General features: G+C 42.7%; 1 protein-coding gene across 5 annotated transcripts in view; it reads right to left on the bottom strand.

Moving 5' to 3' along the window:
• Positions 1-23,707, bottom strand: part of cntnap1 (contactin associated protein 1) — a 1,152,571-nt gene that overhangs the window by 73,918 nt on the left and 1,054,946 nt on the right. For all 5 annotated transcript variants that reach the window (XM_041173305.1, XM_041173307.1, XM_041173308.1 and 2 more), the window contains exon 11: positions 21-127. In XM_041173305.1, the coding sequence (XP_041029239.1) occupies positions 21-127 (107 nt within the window). The remainder of the gene's footprint in view (positions 1-20; positions 128-23,707) is intronic.

The following is a 23,707-nucleotide window of genomic DNA, read 5'->3' as shown; positions in this document are numbered from 1 at the left end:
GTTAATATACCATTACTCACAGTTATGACAGGTTGGTCCTTTATATCCTGTTCTCTCACAATCACATACAAAATTCTCTGAGGTCTGCAGGCAAATTCCTCCGTGTTCACACAAATTGGGCGTACATCTGTCAATGATGAAAACAGAAAGCAACAATCTGATTAAGGCAGTGAATGACATAAAACCATCAATTCAAAGCCAAAATGATTTTCAATACAGAAAGCTGTGTAAGCAGAGTCACTGTTTATTCAGGGTAAGGATCACTCACTGTCTAACTGTACAGAGTCACTGTTTATTCAGGAAAGGATCACTCACTGTATAACTGTAAAGAGTCACTGTTTAGACCATAAGACATAGGAGCAGAAATTAGGCAATTCGGCCCATCGAGTCTGCTCCGCCATTCAATCATGGCTGGTAAGTTTCTCAACCCCATTGTCTCGCCTTCTCCCCATAACCTTTGATCTCCTTACCAATCAAGAACCTATCCATCTCGGTCTTAAATACACTCAATGACCTGGCCTCCACAGCCTTCTGTGGCAATGAATTCCATAGATTCACCACTCTCTGGCTAAAGAAGTTTCTCCTCATCTCTGTTCTAAAAGGTTTTCCCTTTACTCTGAGGCTGTGCCCTTGGGTCCTAGTCTCTCCTACTAATGGAAACATCTTCCCCACATCCACTCTATCCAGGCCTTTCAGTATTCTGTAAGTTTCAATCAGATCCCCCCTCATCCTTCTAAACTCCATCGAGTATAGACCCAGAGTCCTCAAACATTCCTCATATGTTAAGCCCTTCATTCCTGGGATCGTTCTCATGAACTTCCTCTGGACCCTCTCCAGGGCCAGACCATCCTACCTGAGATACGGGGCCCAAAATTGTTCACAATATTCTAAATGTGGTCTGACCAGAGCCTTATAAAGCCTTAGCAGCACATCCCTGCTTTTATATTCTAGTCCTCTCAAAATAAATGCCAACATTGCATTTGCCTTTCTAACAACCGACTCAACCTGCAAGTTAACGTTAAGAGAATCCTGGACTAGGACTCCCAAGTCCCTTTGCACTCCAGATTTCTGAATTTTCTCCCCATTTAGAAAATAGTCTATGCCTCTATTCTTCCTACCAAAGTGCATGACCTCACACTTCCCCAAGTTGTATTCCATCTGCCACTTCTTTGCCCATTCTCCTAACCTGTCCAAATCCTTCTGCAGCCTCCCTACCTCCTCAATACTACTTGTCCCTCCACCCATCTTTGTATCATCTGTAAACTTAGATAGGATGCCCTCAGTTCCTTCATCTAGATCATTAATGTATAAAGTGAAAAGTTGTGGTCCCAACACTGACCCCTGCGGAACTCCACTAGTCACCGGCCGCCATCCTGAGAAGGACCCCCTTATCCCCACTCTCTGCCTCCTGCCAGACAGCCAATCTTCTATCCATGCTAGTACCTTGCCTCTAACACCATGGGCTCTTATCTTACTGAGCAGCCTCCTGTGCGGCACCTTGTCAAAGGCCTTCTGGAAGTCCAAGTAGATAACATCCACTGGCTCTCCTTTGTCTAACCTACTCGTTACCTCCTCAAAGAATTCTAACAGATTTGTCAGGCATGACCTCCCCTTGATGAAACCATGCTGACTTTGCCCTATTTTACCATGCACTTCCAAGTATTCTGAAATCTCATCCTTAATAATGGACCCTAAAATCTTACCAACAACCGAGGTCAGGCTAATTGGCCTGTAATTTCCCGTCTTTTGCCTCACTCCCTTCTTAAACAGGGGGTTACATTAGCGATTTTCCAGTCCTCTGGGACCCTCCCTGACTCGAGTGATTCCTGAAGGATCACCGCTAACGCCTCCACTATCTCTTCAGCTATCTCCTTCAGAACTCTGGGGTGTAATCCATCTGGTCCAGGTGATTTATCCACCTTCAGACCTTTCAGTTTTCCTAGCACCTTCTCCTTGGTAATGACCACCATACTCACCTCTGTCCCCCGACTCTCTTGAACTTTGGGGATGTCACTCGTGTCTTCCACTGTGAAGACTGACGCAAAGTACCTATTCAGTTCCTCCATTTCTTTGTTCCCCACTACTACTTCTCCAGAGTCATTTTCCAGCAGCCCAAAGTCCACTTTTGCCTCTCTCTTACCTTTTATATATCTAAAAAAAACTCTTGCAACTTTCGTTTATATTACTGGCTAGTTTACCGTCATATTTAATCTTCTCCCTCCTTATTTCTTTTTTAGTTGTCCTCTGTTGGTCTTTGTAGGCTTCCCAATCCCCTGGTTCTCACTGCTCTTCGCCGCATTGTGTGCTTTCTCTTTAGTTTTTATGCTGTCTCTGACTTCCCTTGTCAGCCATGGTTGTCTCGTCCTCCCTTTAGCATGCTTCTTCTTCCTAGGGATGAATTTTTGCTGTGTCTCCCAAATTACTCCCAGAAACTCCTGCCATTGCTGTTCCACTGTCTTTCCTGCTAGGCTCATCTCCCAGTCAATTCTGGCCAGCTCCTCCCTCATGCCTCTGTAGTTGCCTTTATTCAACTGTAATACCATTACATCTGATTCCAGCTTTTTCCTCTCAAATTGCAGGGTAAATTCTATCATATTATGGTCACTTCCTCCTAAGGGTTCCTTCATCTTAAGCTCCCTTATCAAATCGGCCTCATTACACATCACTAAATCTAGAATTGCCTGTTCCCTGGTGGCTCCACCACAAGCTGGTCCAAAAAGCCATCGCGTAGACATTCCACAAATTCCTTTCCTTGGGATCCACTACCAATCTGATTTTCCCAGTCTACCTGCATATTGAATTCCCGCATGATCACTGTAACCCTGTCTTTCTTATTCAGGGTAAGGATCACTCACTGTGTAACTGTACAGAGTCACTGTTTATTCAGGCTAAGGGTCACTCACTGTCTAACTGTACAAAATCATTGTTTATTCAGGGTAATGGTCACTCACTATCTAACTGTACAGAGTCACTGTTTATTCAGGCTAAGGGTCACTCACTGTCTAACTGTACAAAATCATTGTTTATTCAGGCTAAGGGTCACTCACTGTCTAACTGTACAAAATCATTGTTTATTCAGGGTAAGGGTCACTCACTATCTAACTGTACAGAGTCACTGTTTATTCAGGCTAAGGGTCACTCACTGTCTAACTGTACAAAATCATTGTTTATTCAGGGTAAGGGTCACTCACTGTGTAACTGTACAGAGTCACTGTTTATTCAGGGTAAGGGTCACTCACTGTCTAACTGTACAGAGTCACTGTTTATTCAGGGTAAGGTCACTCACTATCTAACTGTACAGAGTCACTGTTTATTCAGGGTAAGGGTCACTCACTGTGTAACTGTACAGAGTCACTGTTTATTCAGGGTAAGGATCACTCACTGTGTAACTGTACAGAGTCACTGTTTATTCAGGGTAAGGGTCACTCACTGTCTAACTGTACAGAGTCACTGTTTATTCAGGGTAAGGTCACTCACTATCTAACTGTACAGAGTCACTGTTTATTCAGGGTAAGGGTCACTCACTGTGTAACTGTACAGAGTCACTGTTTATTCAGTGTAAGGGTCACTCACTATCTAACCGTACAGAGTCACTGTTTATTCAGGGTAAGGGTCACTCACTGTGTAACTGTACAGAGTCACTGTTTATTCAGGGTAAGGATCACTCACTGTGTAACTGTACAGAGTCACTGTTTATTCAGGGTAAGGGTCACTCACTGTCTAACTGTACAGAGTCACTGTTTATTCAGGGTAAGGGTCACTCACTGTGTAACTGTACAGAGTCACTGTTTATTCAGGGTAAGGGTCACTCACTGTGTAACTGTACAGAGTCACTGTTTATTCAGGGTAAGGGTCACTCACTGTCTAACTGTACAGAGTCACTGTTTATTCAGGGTAAGGGTCACTCATTGTCTAACTGTACAGAGTCACTGTTTATTCAGGGTAAGGGTCACTCACTGTCTAACTGTACAGAGTCACTGTTTATTCAGGGTAAGGATCACTCACTGTCTAACTGTACAGAGTCACTGTTTATTCAGGGTAAGGATCACTCACTGTCTAACTGTACAGAGTCACTGTTTATTCAGGGTAAGGATCACTCACTGAGTAACTGTACAGAGTCACTGTTTATTCAGGGTAAGGATCACTCACTGTCTAACTGTACAGAGTCACTGTTTATTCAGGGTAAGGGTCACTCACTATCTAACTGTACAGTGCCACTGTTTATTCAGGGTAAGGGTCACTCACTGTAACTGTACAGAGTCACTGTTTATTCAGGGTAAGGATCACTCACTGTGTAACTGTACAGAGTCACTGTTTATTCAGGGTAAGGGTCACTCACTGTGTAACTGTACAGAGTCACTGTTTATTCAGGGTAAGGATCACTCACTGTGTAACTGTACAGAGTCACTGTTTATTCAGGGTAAGGGTCACTCACTGTCTAACTGTACAGAGTCACTGTTTATTCAGGGTAAGGGTCACTCACTGTGTAACTGTACAGAGTCACTGTTTATTCAGGGTAAGGGTCACTCACTGTGTAACTGTACAGAGTCACTGTTTATTCAGGGTGAGGATCACTCACTGTCTAACTGTACAGAGTCACTGTTTATTCAGGCTAAGGGTCACTCACTGTCTAACTGTACAAAATCATTGTTTATTCAGGGTAATGGTCACTCACTGTCTAACTGTACAGAGTCACTGTTTATTCAGGGTAAGGGTCACTCATTGTCTAACTGTACAGAGTCACTGTTTATTCAGGGTAAGGGTCAATCACTGTCTAACTGTACAGAGTCACTGTTTATTCAGGGTAATGGTCACTCACTGTGTAACTGTACAGAGTCACTGTTTATTCAGGGTAAGGGTCACTCACTGTGTAACTGTACAGAGTCACTGTTTATTCAGGGTAAGGGTCACTCACTGTGTAACTGTACAGAGTCACTGTTTATTCAGGGTAAGGGTCACTCACTGTGTAACTGTACAGAGTCACTGTTTATTCAGGGTAAGGGTCACTCACTGTGTAACTGTACAGAGTCACTGTTTATTCAGGGTAAGGGTCACTCACTGTGTAACTGTACAGAGTCACTGTTTATTCAGGGTAAGGGTCACTCACTGTGTAACTGTACAGAGTCACTGTTTATTCAGGGTAAGGATCACTCACTGTGTAACTGTACAGAGTCACTGTTTATTCAGGGTAAGGGTCACTCACTGTGTAACTGTACAGAGTCACTGTTTATTCAGGGTAAGGGTCACTCACTGTGTAACTGTACAGAGTCACTGTTTATTCAGGGTAAGGGTCACTCACTGTGTAACTGTACAGAGTCACTGTTTATTCAGGGTAAGGGTCACTCACTGTGTAACTGTACAGAGTCACTGTTTATTCAGGCTAAGGGTCACTCACTGTCTAACTGTACAAAATCATTGTTTATTCAGGGTAATGGTCACTCACTGTCTAACTGTACAGAGTCACTGTTTATTCAGGGTAAGGGTCACTCACTATCTAACTGTACAGAGTCACTGTTTATTCAGGCTAAGGGTCACTCACTGTCTAACTGTACAAAATCATTGTTTATTCAGGGTAATGGTCACTCACTGTCTAACTGTACAGAGTCACTGTTTATTCAGGGTAAGGTCACTCACTATCTAACTGTACAGAGTCACTGTTTATTCAGGGTAAGGGTCACTCACTGTCTAACTGTACAGAGTCACTGTTTATTCAGGGTAAGGGTCACTCACTGTCTAACTGTACAGAGTCACTGTTTATTCAGGGTAAGGGTCACTCACTGTGTAACTGTACAGAGTCACTGTTTATTCAGGGTAAGGATCACTCACTGTGTAACTGTACAGAGTCACTGTTTATTCAGGGTAAGGGTCACTCACTGTCTAACTGTACAGAGTCACTGTTTATTCAGGGTAAGGTCACTCACTATCTAACTGTACAGAGTCACTGTTTATTCAGGGTAAGGGTCACTCACTGTGTAACTGTACAGAGTCACTGTTTATTCAGTGTAAGGGTCACTCACTATCTAACCGTACAGAGTCACTGTTTATTCAGGGTAAGGATCACTCACTGTGTAACTGTACAGAGTCACTGTTTATTCAGGGTAAGGGTCACTCACTGTCTAACTGTACAGAGTCACTGTTTATTCAGGGTAAGGGTCACTCACTGTGTAACTGTACAGAGTCACTGTTTATTCAGGGTAAGGATCACTCACTGTGTAACTGTACAGAGTCACTGTTTATTCAGGGTAAGGGTCACTCACTGTCTAACTGTACAGAGTCACTGTTTATTCAGGGTAAGGGTCACTCACTGTGTAACTGTACAGAGTCACTGTTTATTCAGGGTAAGGGTCACTCACTGTGTAACTGTACAGAGTCACTGTTTATTCAGGGTAAGGGTCACTCACTGTCTAACTGTACAGAGTCACTGTTTATTCAGGGTAAGGGTCACTCATTGTCTAACTGTACAGAGTCACTGTTTATTCAGGGTAAGGGTCACTCACTGTCTAACTGTACAGAGTCACTGTTTATTCAGGGTAAGGATCACTCACTGTCTAACTGTACAGAGTCACTGTTTATTCAGGGTAAGGATCACTCACTGTCTAACTGTACAGAGTCACTGTTTATTCAGGGTAAGGATCACTCACTGAGTAACTGTACAGAGTCACTGTTTATTCAGGGTAAGGATCACTCACTGTCTAACTGTACAGAGTCACTGTTTATTCAGGGTAAGGGTCACTCACTATCTAACTGTACAGAGCCACTGTTTATTCAGGGTAAGGGTCACTCACTGTAACTGTACAGAGTCACTGTTTATTCAGGGTAAGGATCACTCACTGTGTAACTGTACAGAGTCACTGTTTATTCAGGGTAAGGGTCACTCACTGTGTAACTGTACAGAGTCACTGTTTATTCAGGGTAAGGATCACTCACTGTGTAACTGTACAGAGTCACTGTTTATTCAGGGTAAGGGTCACTCACTGTGTAACTGTACAGAGTCACAGTTTATTCAGGGTAAGGGTCACTCACTGTGTAACTGTACAGAGTCACTGTTTATTCAGGGTAAGGGTCACTCACTGTGTAACTGTACAGAGTCACTGTTTATTCAGGGTGAGGATCACTCACTGTCTAACTGTACAGAGTCACTGTTTATTCAGGCTAAGGGTCACTCACTGTCCAACTGTACAAAATCATTGTTTATTCAGGGTAATGGTCACTCACTGTCTAACTGTACAGAGTCACTGTTTATTCAGGGTAAGGGTCACTCATTGTCTAACTGTACAGAGTCACTGTTTATTCAGGGTAAGGGTCAATCACTGTCTAACTGTACAGAGTCACTGTTTATTCAGGGTAATGGTCACTCACTGTGTAACTGTACAGAGTCACTGTTTATTCAGGGTAAGGGTCACTCACTGTGTAACTGTACAGAGTCACTGTTTATTCAGGGTAAGGGTCACTCACTGTGTAACTGTACAGAGTCACTGTTTATTCAGGGTAAGGGTCACTCACTGTGTAACTGTACAGAGTCACTGTTTATTCAGGGTAAGGGTCACTCACTGTGTAACTGTACAGAGTCACTGTTTATTCAGGGTAAGGGTCACTCACTGTGTAACTGTACAGAGTCACTGTTTATTCAGGGTAAGGGTCACTCACTGTGTAACTGTACAGAGTCACTGTTTATTCAGGGTAAGGATCACTCACTGTGTAACTGTACAGAGTCACTGTTTATTCAGGGTAAGGGTCACTCACTGTGTAACTGTACAGAGTCACTGTTTATTCAGGGTAAGGGTCACTCACTGTGTAACTGTACAGAGTCACTGTTTATTCAGGGTAAGGGTCACTCACTGTGTAACTGTACAGAGTCACTGTTTATTCAGGGTAAGGGTCACTCACTGTGTAACTGTACAGAGTCACTGTTTATTCAGGCTAAGGGTCACTCACTGTCTAACTGTACAAAATCATTGTTTATTCAGGGTAATGGTCACTCACTGTCTAACTGTACAGAGTCACTGTTTATTCAGGGTAAGGGTCACTCACTATCTAACTGTACAGAGTCACTGTCTATTCAGGCTAAGGGTCACTCACTGTCTAACTGTACAAAATCATTGTTTATTCAGGGTAATGGTCACTCACTGTCTAACTGTACAGAGTCACTGTTTATTCAGGGTAAGGTCACTCACTATCTAACTGTACAGAGTCACTGTTTATTCAGGGTAAGGGTCACTCACTGTCTAACTGTACAGAGTCACTGTTTATTCAGGGTAAGGTCACTCACTATCTAACTGTACAGAGTCACTGTTTATTCAGGGTAAGGGTCACTCACTGTGTAACTGTACAGAGTCACTGTTTATTCAGGGTAAGGATCACTCACTGTGTAACTACAGAGTCACTGTTTATTCAGGGTAAGGGTCACTCACTGTCTAACTGTACAGAGTCACTGTTTATTCAGGGTAAGGTCACTCACTATCTAACTGTACAGAGTCACTGTTTATTCAGGGTAAGGGTCACTCACTGTGTAACTGTACAGAGTCACTGTTTATTCAGTGTAAGGGTCACTCACTATCTAACCGTACAGAGTCACTGTTTATTCAGGGTAAGGGTCACTCACTGTGTAACTGTACAGAGTCACTGTTTATTCAGGGTAAGGATCACTCACTGTGTAACTGTACAGAGTCACTGTTTATTCAGGGTAAGGGTCACTCACTGTCTAACTGTACAGAGTCACTGTTTATTCAGGGTAAGGGTCACTCACTGTGTAACTGTACAGAGTCACTGTTTATTCAGGGTAAGGGTCACTCACTGTGTAACTGTACAGAGTCACTGTTTATTCAGGGTAAGGGTCACTCACTGTCTAACTGTACAGAGTCACTGTTTATTCAGGGTAAGGGTCACTCATTGTCTAACTGTACAGAGTCACTGTTTATTCAGGGTAAGGGTCACTCACTGTCTAACTGTACAGAGTCACTGTTTATTCAGGGTAAGGATCACTCACTGTCTAACTGTACAGAGTCACTGTTTATTCAGGGTAAGGATCACTCACTGTCTAACTGTACAGAGTCACTGTTTATTCAGGGTAAGGATCACTCACTGAGTAACTGTACAGAGTCACTGTTTATTCAGGGTAAGGATCACTCACTGTCTAACTGTACAGAGTCACTGTTTATTCAGGGTAAGGGTCACTCACTATCTAACTGTACAGAGCCACTGTTTATTCAGGGTAAGGGTCACTCACTGTAACTGTACAGAGTCACTGTTTATTCAGGGTAAGGATCAATCACTGTGTAACTGTACAGAGTCACTGTTTATTCAGGGTAAGGGTCACTCACTGTGTAACTGTACAGAGTCACTGTTTATTCAGGGTAAGGATCACTCACTGTGTAACTGTACAGAGTCACTGTTTATTCAGGGTAAGGGTCACTCACTGTCTAACTGTACAGAGTCACAGTTTATTCAGGGTAAGGGTCACTCACTGTGTAACTGTACAGAGTCACTGTTTATTCAGGGTAAGGGTCACTCACTGTGTAACTGTACAGAGTCACTGTTTATTCAGGGTAAGGGTCACTCACTGTGTAACTGTACAGAGTCACTGTTTATTCAGGGTAAGGGTCACTCACTGTGTAACTGTACAGAGTCACTGTTTATTCAGGGTAAGCGTCACTCACTGTGTAACTGTACAGCATCACTGTTTATTCAGGGTAAGGGTCACTCACTGTGTAACTGTACAGAGTCACTGTTTATTCAGGGTAAGGGTCACTCACTGTCTAACTATACAGAGTCACTGTTTATTCAGGGTAAGGGTCACTCACTGTGTAACAGTACAGAGTCACTGTTTATTCAGGGTAAGGGTCACTCACTGTGTGACTGTACAGAGTTACTGTTTATTCAGGGTAAGGGTCACTCACTGTAACTGTACAGAGTCACTGTTTATTCAGGGTAAGGGTCACTCACTGTGTAACTGTACAGAGTCACTGTTTATTCAGGGTAAGGGTCACTCACTGTGTAACTGTACAGAGTCACTGTTTATTCAGGGTAAGGGTCACTCACTGTGTAACTGTACAGAGTCACTGTTTATTCAGGGTAAGGGTCACTCACGATCTAACTGTACAGAGTCACTGTTTATTCAGGGTAAGGGTCAGTCACTGTGTAACTGTACAGAGTCACTGTTTATTCAGGGTATGGGTCACTCACTGTCTAACTGTACAGAGTCACTGTTTATTCAGGGTAAGGGTCACTCACTGTGTAACTGTACAGAGTCACTGTTTATTCAGGGTAAGGGTCACTCACTATCTAACTGTACAGAGTCACTGTTTATTCAGGGTAAGGGTCAGTCACTGTGTAACTGTACAGAGTCACTGTTTATTCAGAGTAAGGGTCACTCACTATCTAACTGTACATAGTCACTGTTTATTCAGGGTAAGGGTCACTCACTGTGTAACTGTACAGAATCACTGTTTATTCAGGGTAAGGGTCACTCACTGTCTAACTGTACAGAGTCACTGTTTATTCAGGGTAAGGGTCACTCACTGTGTAACTGTACAGAGTCACTGTTTATTCAGGGTAAGGATCACTCACTGTGTAACTGTACAGAGTCACTGTTTATTCAGGGTAAGGGTCACTCACTGTCTAACTGTACAGAGTCACTGTTTATTCAGGGTAAGGATCACTCACTGTGTAACTGTACAGAGTCACTGTTTATTCAGGGTAAGGATCACTCACTGTCTAACTGTACAGAGTCACTGTTTATTCAGGGTAAGGATCACTCACTGTCTAACTGTACAGAGTCACTGTTTATTCAGGGTAAGGGTCACTCACTGTGTAACTGTACAGAGTTACTGTTTATTCCGGGTAAGGATCACTCACTGTGTAACTGTACAGAGTCACTGTTTATTCAGGGTAAGGGTCACTCACTGTCTAACTGTACAGAGTCACTGTTTATTCAGGGTAAGGGTCACTCACTGTGTAACTGTACAGAGTCACTGTTTATTCAGGGTAAGGATCACTCACTGTGTAACTGTACAGAGTCACTGTTTATTCAGGGTAAGGGTCACTCACTGTGTAACTGTACAGAGTTACTGTTTATTCAGGGTAAGGATCACTCACTGTGTAACTGTACAGAGTCACTGTTTATTCAGGGTAATTGTCACTCACTGTGTAACTGTACAGTGTCACTGTTTATTCAGGGTAAGGGTCACTCACTGTCTAACTGTACAGAGTCACTGTTTATTCAGGGTAAGGGTCACTCACTGTCTAACTGTACAGAGTCACTGTTTATTCAGGGTAAGGGTCACTCACTGTCTAACTGTACAGAGTCACTGTTTATTCAGGGTAAGGATCACTCACTGTCTAACTGTACAGAGTCACTGTTTATTCAGGGTAAGGATCACTCACTGTCTAACTGTACAGAGTCACTGTTTATTCAGGGTAAGGGTCACTCACTATCTAACTGTACAGAGCCACTGTTTATTCAGGGTAAGGGTCACTCACTGTAACTGTACAGAGTCACTGTTTATTCAGGGTAAGGATCACTCACTGTCTAACTGTACAGAGTCACTGTTTATTCAGGGTAAGGGTCACTCACTGTGTAACTGTACAGAGTCACTGTTTATTCAGGGTAAGGATCACTCACTGTGTAACTGTACAGAGTCACTGTTTATTCAGGGTAAGGGTCACTCACTGTCTAACTGTACAGAGTCACTGTTTATTCAGGGTAAGGGTCACTCACTGTGTAACTGTACAGAGTCACTGTTTATTCAGGGTAAGGGTCACTCACAGTGTAACTGTACAGAGTCACTGTTTATTCAGGGTAAGGATCACTCACTGTGTAACTGTACAAAGTCACTGTTTATTCAGGGTAAGGGTCACTCACTGTGTAACTGTACAGAGTCACTGTTTATTCAGGGTAAGGGTCAGTCACTGTGTAACTGTACAGAGTCACTGTTTATTCAGAGTAAGGGTCACTCACTATCTAACTGTACAGAGTCACTGTTTATTCAGGGTAAGGATCACTCACTGTGTAACTGTACAGAATCACTGTTTATTCAGGGTAAGGGTCACTCACTGTCTAACTGTACAGAGTCACTGTTTATTCAGGGTAAGGGTCACTCACTGTGTAACTGTACAGAGTCACTGTTTATTCAGGGTAAGGATCACTCACTGTGTAACTGTACAGAGTCACTGTTTATTCAGGGTTAGGGTCACTCACTGTGTAACTGTACAGAGTCACTATTTATTCAGGGTAAGGATCACTCACTGTGTAACTGTACAGAGTCACTGTTTATTCAGGGTAAGGGTCACTCACTGTCTAACTGTACAGAGTCACTGTTTATTCAGGGTAAGGATCACTCACTGTGTAACTGTACAGAGTCACTGTTTATTCAGGGTAAGGATCACTCACTGTCTAACTGTACAGAGTCACTGTTTATTCAGGGTAAGGATCACTCACTGTCTAACTGTACAGAGTCACTGTTTATTCAGGGTAAGGATCACTCACTGTCTAACTGTACAGAGTCACTGTTTATTCAGGGTAAGGGTCACTCACTGTGTAACTGTACAGAGTTACTGTTTATTCAGGGTAAGGATCACTCACTGTGTAACTGTACAGAGTCACTGTTTATTCAGGGTAAGGGTCACTCACTGTCTAACTGTACAGAGTCACTGTTTATTCAGGGTAAGGGTCACTCACTGTGTAACTGTACAGAGTCACTGTTTATTCAGGGTAAGGATCACTCACTGTGTAACTGTACAGAGTCACTGTTTATTCAGGGTAAGGGTCACTCACTGTGTAACTGTACAGAGTTACTGTTTATTCAGGGTAAGGATCACTCACTGTGTAACTGTACAGAGTCACTGTTTATTCAGGGTAAGGGTCACTCACTGTGTAACTGTACAGAGTCACTGTTTATTCAGGGTAAGGGTCACTCACTGTCTAACTGTACAGAGTCACTGTTTATTCAGGGTAAGGGTCACTCATTGTCTAACTGTACAGAGTCACTGTTTATTCAGGGTAAGGGTCACTCACTGTCTAACTGTACAGAGTCACTGTTTATTCAGGGTAAGGATCACTCACTGTCTAACTGTACAGAGTCACTGTTTATTCAGGGTAAGGATCACTCACTGTCTAACTGTACAGAGTCACTGTTTATTCAGGGTAAGGATCACTCACTGTGTAACTGTACAGAGTCACTGTTTATTCAGGGTAAGGATCACTCACTGTCTAACTGTACAGAGTCACTGTTTATTCAGGGTAAGGGTCACTCACTATCTAACTGTACAGAGCCACTGTTTATTCAGGGTAAGGGTCACTCACTGTAACTGTACAGAGTCACTGTTTATTCAGGGTAAGGATCACTCACTGTCTAACTGTACAGAGTCACTGTTTATTCAGGGTAAGGGTCACTCACTGTGTAACTGTACAGAGTCACTGTTTATTCAGGGTAAGGATCACTCACTGTGTAACTGTACAGAGTCACTGTTTATTCAGGGTAAGGGTCACTCACTGTCTAACTGTACAGAGTCACTGTTTATTCAGGGTAAGGGTCACTCACTGTGTAACTGTACAGAGTCACTGTTTATTCAGGGTAAGGGTCACTCACTGTGTAACTGTACAGAGTCACTGTTTATTCAGGGTAAGGATCACTCACTGTGTAACTGTACAAAGTCACTGTTTATTCAGGGTAAGGGTCACTCACTGTGTAACTGTACAGAGTCACTGTTTATTCAGGGTAAGGGTCACTCACTATGTAACTGTACAGAGTCACTGTTTATTCAGGGTAAGGGTCAGTCACTGTGTAACTGTACAGAGTCACTGTTTATTCAGAGTAAGGGTCACTCACTATCTAACTGTAGAGAGTCACTGTTTATTCAGGGTAAGGGTCACTCACTGTGTAACTGTACAGAATCACTGTTTATTCAGGGTAAGGGTCACTCACTGTCTAACTGTACAGAGTCACTGTTTATTCAGGGTAAGGGTCACTCACTGTGTAACTGTACAGAGTCACTGTTTATTCAGGGTAAGGATCACTCACTGTGTAACTGTACAGAGTCACTGTTTATTCAGGGGCAGGGTCACTCACTGTGTAACTGTACAGAGTCACTATTTATTCAGGGTAAGGATCACTCACTGTGTAACTGTACAGAGACACTGTTTATTCAGGGTAAGGGTCACTCACTGTCTAACTGTACAGAGTCACTGTTTATTCAGGGTAAGGATCACTCACTGTGTAACTGTACAGAGTCACTGTTTATTCAGGGTAAGGATCACTCACTGTCTAACTGTACAGAGTCACTGTTTATTCAGGGTAAGGATCACTCACTGTCTAACTGTACAGAGTCACTGTTTATTCAGGGTAAGGGTCACTCACTGTGTAACTGTACAGAGTCACTGTTTATTCAGGGTAAGGATCACTCACTGTGTAACTGTACAGAGTCACTGTTTATTCAGGGTAAGGGTCACTCACTGTCTAACTGTACAGAGTCTGTTTATTCAGGGTAAGGGTCACTCACTGTGTAACTGTACAGAGTCACTGTTTATTCAGGGTAAGGATCACTCACTGTGTAACTGTACAAAGTCACTGTTTATTCAGGGTAAGGGTCACTCACTGTGTAACTGTACAGAGTTACTGTTTATTCAGGGTAAGGATCACTCACTGTGTAACTGTACAGAGTCACTGTTTATTCAGGGTAAGGGTCACTCACTGTGTAACTGTACAGAGTCACTGTTTATTCAGGGTAAGGGTCACTCACTGTCTAACTGTACAGAGTCACTGTTTCTTCAGGGTAAGGGTCACTCATTGTCTAACTGTACAGAGTCACTGTTTATTCAGGGTAAGGGTCACTCACTGTCTAACTGTACAGAGTCACTGTTTATTCAGGGTAAGGATCACTCACTGTCTAACTGTACATAGTCACTGTTTATTCAGGGTAAGGATCACTCACTGTCTAACTGTACAGAGTCACTGTTTATTCAGGGTAAGGGTCACTCACTATCTAACTGTACAGAGCCACTGTTTATTCAGGGTAAGGGTCACTCACAGTAACTGTACAGAGTCACTGTTTATTCAGGGTAAGGATCACTCACTGTCTAACTGTACAGAGTCACTGTTTATTCAGGGTAAGGGTCACTCACTGTGTAACTGTACAGAGTCACTGTTTATTCAGGGTAAGGATCAGTCACTGTGTAACTGTACAGAGTCACTGTTTATTCAGGGTAAGGGTCACTCACTGTCTAACTGTACAGAGTCACTGTTTATTCAGGGTAAGGGTCACTCACTGTGTAACTGTACAGAGTCACTGTTTATTCAGGGTAAGGGTCACTCACTGTTTAACTGTACAGAGTCACTGTTTATTCAGGGTAAGGGTCACTCACTGTGTAACTGTACAGAGTCACTGTTTATTCAGGGTAAGGGTCACTCACTGTGTAACTGTACAGAGTCACTGTTTATTCAGGGTAAGGGTCACTCACTGTGTAACTGTACAGCATCACTGTTTATTCAGGGTAAGGGTCACTCACTGTCTAACTGTACAGAGTCACTGTTTATTCAGGGTAAGGGTCACTCACTGTGTAACTGTACAGAGTCACTGTTTATTCAGGGTAAGGGTCACTCACTGTGTGACTGTACAGAGTTACTGTTTATTCAGGGTAAGGGTCACTCACTGTAACAGTACAGAGTCACTGTTTATTCAGGGTAAGGGTCACTCACTGTGTAACTGTACAGAGTCACTGTTTATTCAGGGTAAGGGTCACTCACTGTGTAACTGTACAGAGTCACTGTTTATTCAGGGTAAGGGTCACTCACTGTGTAACTGTACAGAGTCACTGTTTATTCAGGGTAAGGGTCACTCACTATCTAACTGTACAGAGTCACTGTTTATTCAGGGTAAGGGTCAGTCACTGTGTAACTGTACAGAGTCACTGTTTATTCAGGGTATGGGTCACTCACTGTCTAACTGTACAGAGTCACTGTTTATTCAGGGTAAGGGTGACTCACTGTGTAACTGTACAGAGTCACTGTTTATTCAGGGTAAGGGTCACTCACTATCTAACTGTACAGAGTCACTGTTTATTCAGGGTAAGGGTCAGTCACTGTGTAACTGTACAGAGTCACTGTTTATTCAGAGTAAGGGTCACTCACTATCTAACTGTACAGAGTCACTGTTTATTCAGGGTAAGGGTCACTCACTGTGTAACTGTACAGAATCACTGTTTATTCAGGGTAAGGGTCACTCACTGTCTAACTGTACAGAGTCACTGTTTATTCAGGGTAAGGGTCACTCACTGTGTAACTGTACAGAGTCACTGTTTATTCAGGGTAAGGATCACTCACTGTGTAACTGTACAGAGTCACTGTTTATTCAGGGTAAGGGTCACTCACTGTGTAACTGTACAGAGTCACTATTTATTCAGGGTAAGGATCACTCACTGTGTAACTGTACAGAGTCACTGTTTATTCAGGGTAAGGGTCACTCACTGTCTAACTGTACAGAGTCACTGTTTATTCAGGGTAAGGATCACTCACTGTCTAACTGTACAGAGTCACTGTTTATTCAGGGTAAGGATCACTCACTGTCTAACTGTACAGAGTCACTGTTTATTCAGGGTAAGGATCACTCACTGTCTAACTGTACAGAGTCACTGTTTATTCAGGGTAAGGGTCACTCACTGTGTAACTGTACAGAGTTACTGTTTATTCAGGGTAAGGATCACTCACTGTGTAACTGTACAGAGTCACTGTTTACTCAGGGTAAGGGTCACTCACTGTCTAACTGTGCAGAGTCTGTTTATTCAGGGTAAGGGTCACTCACGGTGTAACTGTACAGAGTTACTGTTTATTCAGGGTAAGGATCACTCACTGTGAAACTGCACAGAGTCACTGTTTATTCAGGGTAAGGATCACTCACTGTGTAACTGTACAGAGTCACTGTTTATTCAGGGTAAGGGTCACTCACTGTCTAACTGTACAGAGTCTGTTTATTCAGGGTAAGGGTCACTCACGGTGTAACTGTACAGAGTTACTGTTTATTCAGGGTAAGGATCACTCACTGTGTAACTGCACAGAGTCACTGTTTATTCAGGGTAAGGATCACTAACTGTGTAACTGTACAGAGTCACTGTTTATTCAGGGTAAGGATCACTCACTGTGTAACTGTACAGAGTTACAGCTTATTCAGGGTAAGGATCACTCACTGTGTAACTGTACAGAGTCACTGTTTATTCAGGGTAAGGATCACTCACTGTGTAACTGTACAGAGTTACTGTTTATTCAGGGTAAGGGTCACTCACTGTGTAACTGTACAGAGTCACTGTTTATTCAGGGTAAGGGTCACTCACTGTCTAACTGTACAGAGTCACTGTTTATTCAGGGTAAGGGTCACTCACTGTGTAACTGTACAGAGTTACTGTTTATTCAGGGTAAGGATCACTCACTGTGTAACTGTACAGAGTCACTGTTTATTCAGGGTAAGGATCACTCACTGTCTAACTGTACAGAGTCACTGTTTATTCAGGGTAAGGGTCACTCACTGTGTAACTGTACAGAGTCACTGTTTATTCAGGGTAAGGGTCACTCACTGTCTAACTGTACAGAGTCACTGTTTATTCAGGGTAAGGGTCACTCACTGTGTAACTGTACAGAGTTACTGTTTATTCAGGGTAAGGATCATTCACTGTGTAACTGTGTAGAGTCACTGTTTATTCAGGGTAAGGGTCACTCACTGTGTAACTGTACAGAATCACTGTTTATTCAGGGTAAGGGTCACTCACTGTCTAACTGTACAGAGTCACTGTTTATTCAGGGTAAGGGTCACTCACTGTGTAACTGTACAGAGTCACTGTTTATTCAGGGTAAGGATCACTCACTGTGTAACTGTACAGAGTCACTGTTTATTCAGGGTAAGGGTCACTCACCGTGTAACCGTACAGATTCACTATTTATTCAGGGTAAGGATCACTCACTGTGTAACTGTACAGAGTCACTGTTTATTCAGGGTAATGCTCACTCACTGTGTAATTGTACAGAGTCACTGTTTATTCAGGGTAAGGATCACTCACTGTCTAACTGTACAGAGTCACTGTTTATTCAGGGTAAGGATCACTCACTGTCTAACTGTACAGAGTCACTGTTTATTCAGGGTAAGGATCACTCACTGTCTAACTGTACAGAGTCACTGATAATTCAGGGTAAGGGTCACTCACTGTGTAACTGTACAGAGTTACTGTTTATTCAGGGTAAGGATCACTCACTGTGTAACTGTACAGAGTCACTGTTTACTCAGGGTAAGGGTCACTCACTGTCTAACTGTACAGAGTCTGTTTATTCAGGGTAAGGGTCACTCACGGTGTAACTGTACAGAGTTACTGTTTATTCAGGGTAAGGATCACTCACTGTGAAACTGCACAGAGTCACTGTTTATTCAGGGTAAGGATCACTCACTGTGTAACTGTACAGAGTCACTGTTTATTCAGGGTAAGGGTCACTCACTGTCTAACTGTAAAGAGTCTGTTTATTCAGGGTAAGGGTCACTCACGGTGTAACTGTACAGAGTTACTGTTTATTCAGGGTAAGGATCACTCACTGTGTAACTGCACAGAGTCACTGTTTATTCAGGGTAAGGATCACTCACTGTGTAACTGTACAGAGTCACTGTTTATTCAGGGTAAGGATCACTCACTGTGTAACTGTACAGAGTTACAGTTTATTCAGGGTAAGGATCACTCACTGTGTAACTGTACAGAGTCACTGTTTATTCAGGGTAAGGATCACTCACTGTGTAACTGTACAGAGTTACTGTTTATTCAGGGTAAGGGTCACTCACTGTGTAACTGTACAGAGTCACTGTTTATTCAGGGTAAGGGTCACTCACTGTCTAACTGTACAGAGTCACTGTTTATTCAGGGTAAGGGTCACTCACTGTGTAACTGTACAGAGTTACTGTTTATTCAGGGTAAGGATCACTCACTGTGTAACTGTACAGAGTCACTGTTTATTCAGGGTAAGGATCACTCACTATCTAACTGTACAGAGTCAATGTTTATTCAGGGTAAGGGTCACTCACTGTGTAACTGTACAGAGTCACTGTTTATTCAGGGTAAGGGTCACTCACTGTCTAACTGTACAGAGTCACTGTTTATTCAGGGTAAGGGTCACTCACTGTGTAACTGTACAGAGTTACTGTTTATTCAGGGTAAGGATCACTGATTGTGTACCTGTACAGAGTCACTGTTTATTCAGGGTAAAGATGACCCTCTGTGTAACTGTACAGTCAATCTTTATTCAGGGGCAGGGTAACTCACTGTGTAACTGCACAGAATCGCCATTTATTCAGGGTAAGGGTCACTCACTGTGTAACTGTACAGAGTCACTGTTTATTCAGGGTAAGGATCACTCACTGTGTAACTGTACAAAGTCACTGTTCATTCAGGGTAAGGATCACTCACTGTGTAACTGTACAGAGTTACTGTTTATTCAGGGTAAGGGTCACTCACTGTGTAACTGTACAAAGTCACTGTTTATTCAGGGTAAGGATCACTCACTGTGTAACTGTACAGAGTCACTGTTTATTCAGGGTAAGGGTCACTCACTGTCTAACTGTACAGAGTCACTGTTTATTCAGGGTAAGGGTCACTCACTGTGTAACTGTACAGAGACACTGTTTATTCAGGGTAAGGGTCACTCACTGTGTAATTGTACAGAGTCACTGTTTATTCAGGGTAAGGGTCACTCACTGTGTAACTGTACAGAGTCACTGTTTATTCAGGGTAAGGGTCACTCACTGTGTAACTGTACAGAGTCACTGTTTATTCAGGGTAAGGGTCAGTCACTGTGTAACTGTACAGAGTCACTGTTTATTCAGAGTAAGGGTCACTCACTATCTAACTGTACAGAGTCACTGTTTATTCAGGGTAAGGGTCACTCACTATCTAACTGTACAGAATCACTGTTTATTCAGGGTAAGGGTCACTCACTGTCTAACTGTACAGAGTCACTGTTTATTCAGGGTAAGGGTCACTCACTGTGTAACTGTACAGAGTCACTGTTTATTCAGGGTAAGGATCACTCATTGTGTAACTGTACAGAGTCACTGTTTATTCAGGGTAAGGGTCACTCACTGTCTAACTGTACAGAGTCACTATTTATTCAGGGTAAGGATCACTCACTGTGTAACTGTACAGAGTCACTGTTTATTCAGGGTAAGGGTCACTCACTGTCTAACTGTACAGAGTCACTGTTAATTCAGGGTAAGGATCACTCACTGTCTAACTGTACAGAGTCACTGTTTATTCAGGGTAAGGATCACTCACTGTCTAACTGTACAGAGTCACTGTTTATTCAGGGTAAGGGTCACTCACTGTGTAACTGTACAGAGTTACTGTTTATTCAGGGTAAGGATCACTCACTGTGTAACTGTACAGAGTCACTGTTTACTCAGGGTAAGGGTCACTCACTGTCTAACTGTACAGAGTCTGTTTATTCAGGGTAAGGGTCACTCACGGTGTAACTGTACAGAGTTACTGTTTATTCAGGGTAAGGATCACTCACTGTGAAACTGCACAGAGTCACTGTTTATTCAGGGTAAGGATCACTCACTGTGTAACTGTACAGAGTCACTGTTTATTCAGGGTAAGGGTCACTCACTGTCTAACTGTACAGAGTCTGTTTATTCAGGGTAAGGGTCACTCACGGTGTAACTGTACAGAGTTACTGTTTATTCAGGGTAAGGATCACTCACTGTGTAACTGCACAGAGTCACTGTTTATTCAGGGTAAGGATCACTCACTGTGTAACTGTACAGAGTCACTGTTTATTCAGGGTAAGGATCACTCACTGTGTAACTGTACAGAGTTACTGCTTATTCAGGGTAAGGATCACTCACTGTGTAACTGTACAGAGTCACTGTTTATTCAGGGTAAGGATCACTCACTGTGTAACTGTACAGAGTTACTGTTTATTCAGGGTAAGGGTCACTCACTGTGTAACTGTACAGAGTCACTGTTTATTCAGGGTAAGGGTCACTCACTGTCTAACTGTACAGAGTCACTGTTTATTCAGGGTAAGGGTCACTCACTGTGTAACTGTACAGAGTTACTGTTTATTCAGGGTAAGGATCACTCACTGTGTAACTGTACAGAGTCACTGTTTATTCAGGGTAAGGATCACTCACTGTCTAACTGTACAGAGTCACTGTTTATTCAGGGTAAGGGTCACTCACTGTGTAACTGTACAGAGTCACTGTTTATTCAGGGTAAGGGTCACTCACTGTCTAACTGTACAGAGTCACTGTTTATTCAGGGTAAGGGTCACTCACTGTGTAACTGTACAGAGTTACTGTTTATTCAGGGTAAGGATCACTCACTGTGTAATTGTACAGATTCACTGTTTATTCAGGGTAAGTATCACTCACTGTGTAACTGTACAGAGTAACTGTTTATTCAGGGAAAGGGTCACTCACTGTGTAACTGTACAGATTCACTGTTTATTCAGGGTAAGGGTCACTCACTGTGTAATTGTACAGAGTCACTGTTTATTCAGGGTAAGGGTCACTCACTGTCTAACTGTACAGAGTCACTGTTTATTCAGGGTAAGGGTCACCCACTGTGTAACTGTACAGAGTCACTGTTTATTCAGGGTAAGGGTCACTCACTGTCTAACTGTACAGAGTCACTGTTTATTCAGGGTAAGGGTCACTCACTGTGTAACTGTACAGAGTCACTGTTTATTCAGGGTATGATTCACTCACTGTGTAACTGTACAGAGTCACAATTTTTTCAGGGTAAGTTTCACTCACTGTGCAACTGTACAGAGTCTTTGTTTATTCAGGGTAAGGATCACTCACTGTGTAACTGTACAGAGTCACTGTTTATTAAGGGTAAGGATCACTCACTGTGTAACTGTACAGAGTCACTGTTTATTCAGGGTAAGGGTCACTCACTGTCTAACTGTACAGAGTCAATGTTTCTTCAGGGTAAGGGTCAATCACTGTGTAACTGTACAGAGTCACTGTTTATTCAGGGTAAGGGTCACTCACTGTCTAACTGTACAGAGTCACTGTTTATTCAGGGTAATAGTCACTCACTGTGTAACTGTACAGAGTCACTGTTTATTCAGGGTAAGGGTCACTCACTGTCTAACTGTACAGAGTCACTGTTTATTCAGGGTAAGGGTCACTCACTGTCTAACTGTACAGAGTTACTGTTTATTCAGGGTAAGGGTCACTCACTGTGTAACTGTACAGAGTTACTGTTTATTCAGGGTAAGGATCATTCACTGTCTAACGGTACAGAGTCACTGTTTATTCAGGGTAAGGGTCACTCACTGTCTAAGTGTACAGAGTCACTGTTTATTCAGGGTAAGGGTCACTCACTGTCTAATTGTACAGAGTCACTGTTTATTCAGGGTAAGTGTCACTCACTGTGTAACTGTACAGAGTCACTGTTTATTCAGGGTAAGGGTCACTCACTGTGTAACTGTACAGAGTCACTGTTTATTCAGGGTAAGGGTCACTCACAGTCTAACTGTGCAGAGTCACTGTTTATTCAGGGTAAGGGTCACTCACTGTCTAACTGTACAGAGTTACTGTTTATTCAGGGTAAGGGTCACTCACTGTGTAACTGTACAGAGTTACTGTTTATTCAGGGTAAGGATCATTCACTGTCTAACGGTACAGAGTCACTGTTTATTCAGGGTAAGGGTCACTCACTGTCTAAGTGTACAGAGTCACTGTTTATTCAGGGTAAGGGTCACTCACTGTCTAATTGTACAGAGTCACTGTTTATTCAGGGTAAGGGTCACTCACTGTGTAACTGTACAGAGTCACTGTTTATTCAGGGTAAGGGTCACTCACTGTCTAACTGTACAGAGTCACTGTTTATTCAGGGTAAGGATCACTCACTGTGTAACTGTACAGAGACACTGTTTATTCAGGGTAAGGATCACTCACTGTGTAACTGTACAGAGTCACTGTTTATTCAGGGTAAGGGTCACTCACTGTGTAACTGTACAGAGTCACTGTTTATTCAGGGTAAGAGTCACTCACTGTGTAACTGTACAGAGTCACTGTTTATTCAGGGTAAGGGTCACTCACTGTCTAACTGTACAGAGTCACTGTTTATTCAGGGTAAGGGTCACTCACTGTCTAACTGTACAGAGTCACTGTTTATTCAGGGTAAGGGTCACTCACTGTCTAACTGTACAGAGTCACTGTTTATTCAGGGTAAGGGTCACTCACTGTGTAACTGTACAGAGTTACTGTTTATTCAGGGTAAGGGTCACTCACTGTCTAACTGTACAGAGTTACTGTTTATTCAGGGTAAGGGTCACTCACTGTGTAACTGTACAGAGTTACTGTTTATTCAGGGTAAGGATCATTCACTGTCTAACGGTACAGAGTCACTGTTTATTCAGGGTAAGGGTCACTCACTGTCTAAGTGTACAGAGTCACTGTTTATTCAGGGTAAGGGTCACTCACTGTCTAATTGTACAGAGTCACTGTTTATTCAGGGTAAGGGTCACTCACTGTGTAACTGTACAGAGTCACTGTTTATTCAGGGTAAGGGTCACTCACTGTCTAACTGTACAGAGTCACTGTTTATTCAGGGTAAGGATCACTCACTGTGTAACTGTACAGAGTCACTGTTTATTCAGGGTAAGGATCACTCACTGTGTAACTGTACAGAGTCACTGTTTATTCAGGGTAAGGGTCACTCACTGTGTAACTGTAC

Source organism: Carcharodon carcharias, chromosome 23 (genome assembly GCF_017639515.1).
Source record: "Carcharodon carcharias isolate sCarCar2 chromosome 23, sCarCar2.pri, whole genome shotgun sequence".
In the NCBI taxonomy this organism is placed as follows: domain Eukaryota; kingdom Metazoa; phylum Chordata; class Chondrichthyes; order Lamniformes; family Lamnidae; genus Carcharodon; species Carcharodon carcharias.
The sequence above is the reverse complement of the archived record's forward strand: the minus strand, read 5'-3'. Positions and strand labels throughout refer to the sequence as shown.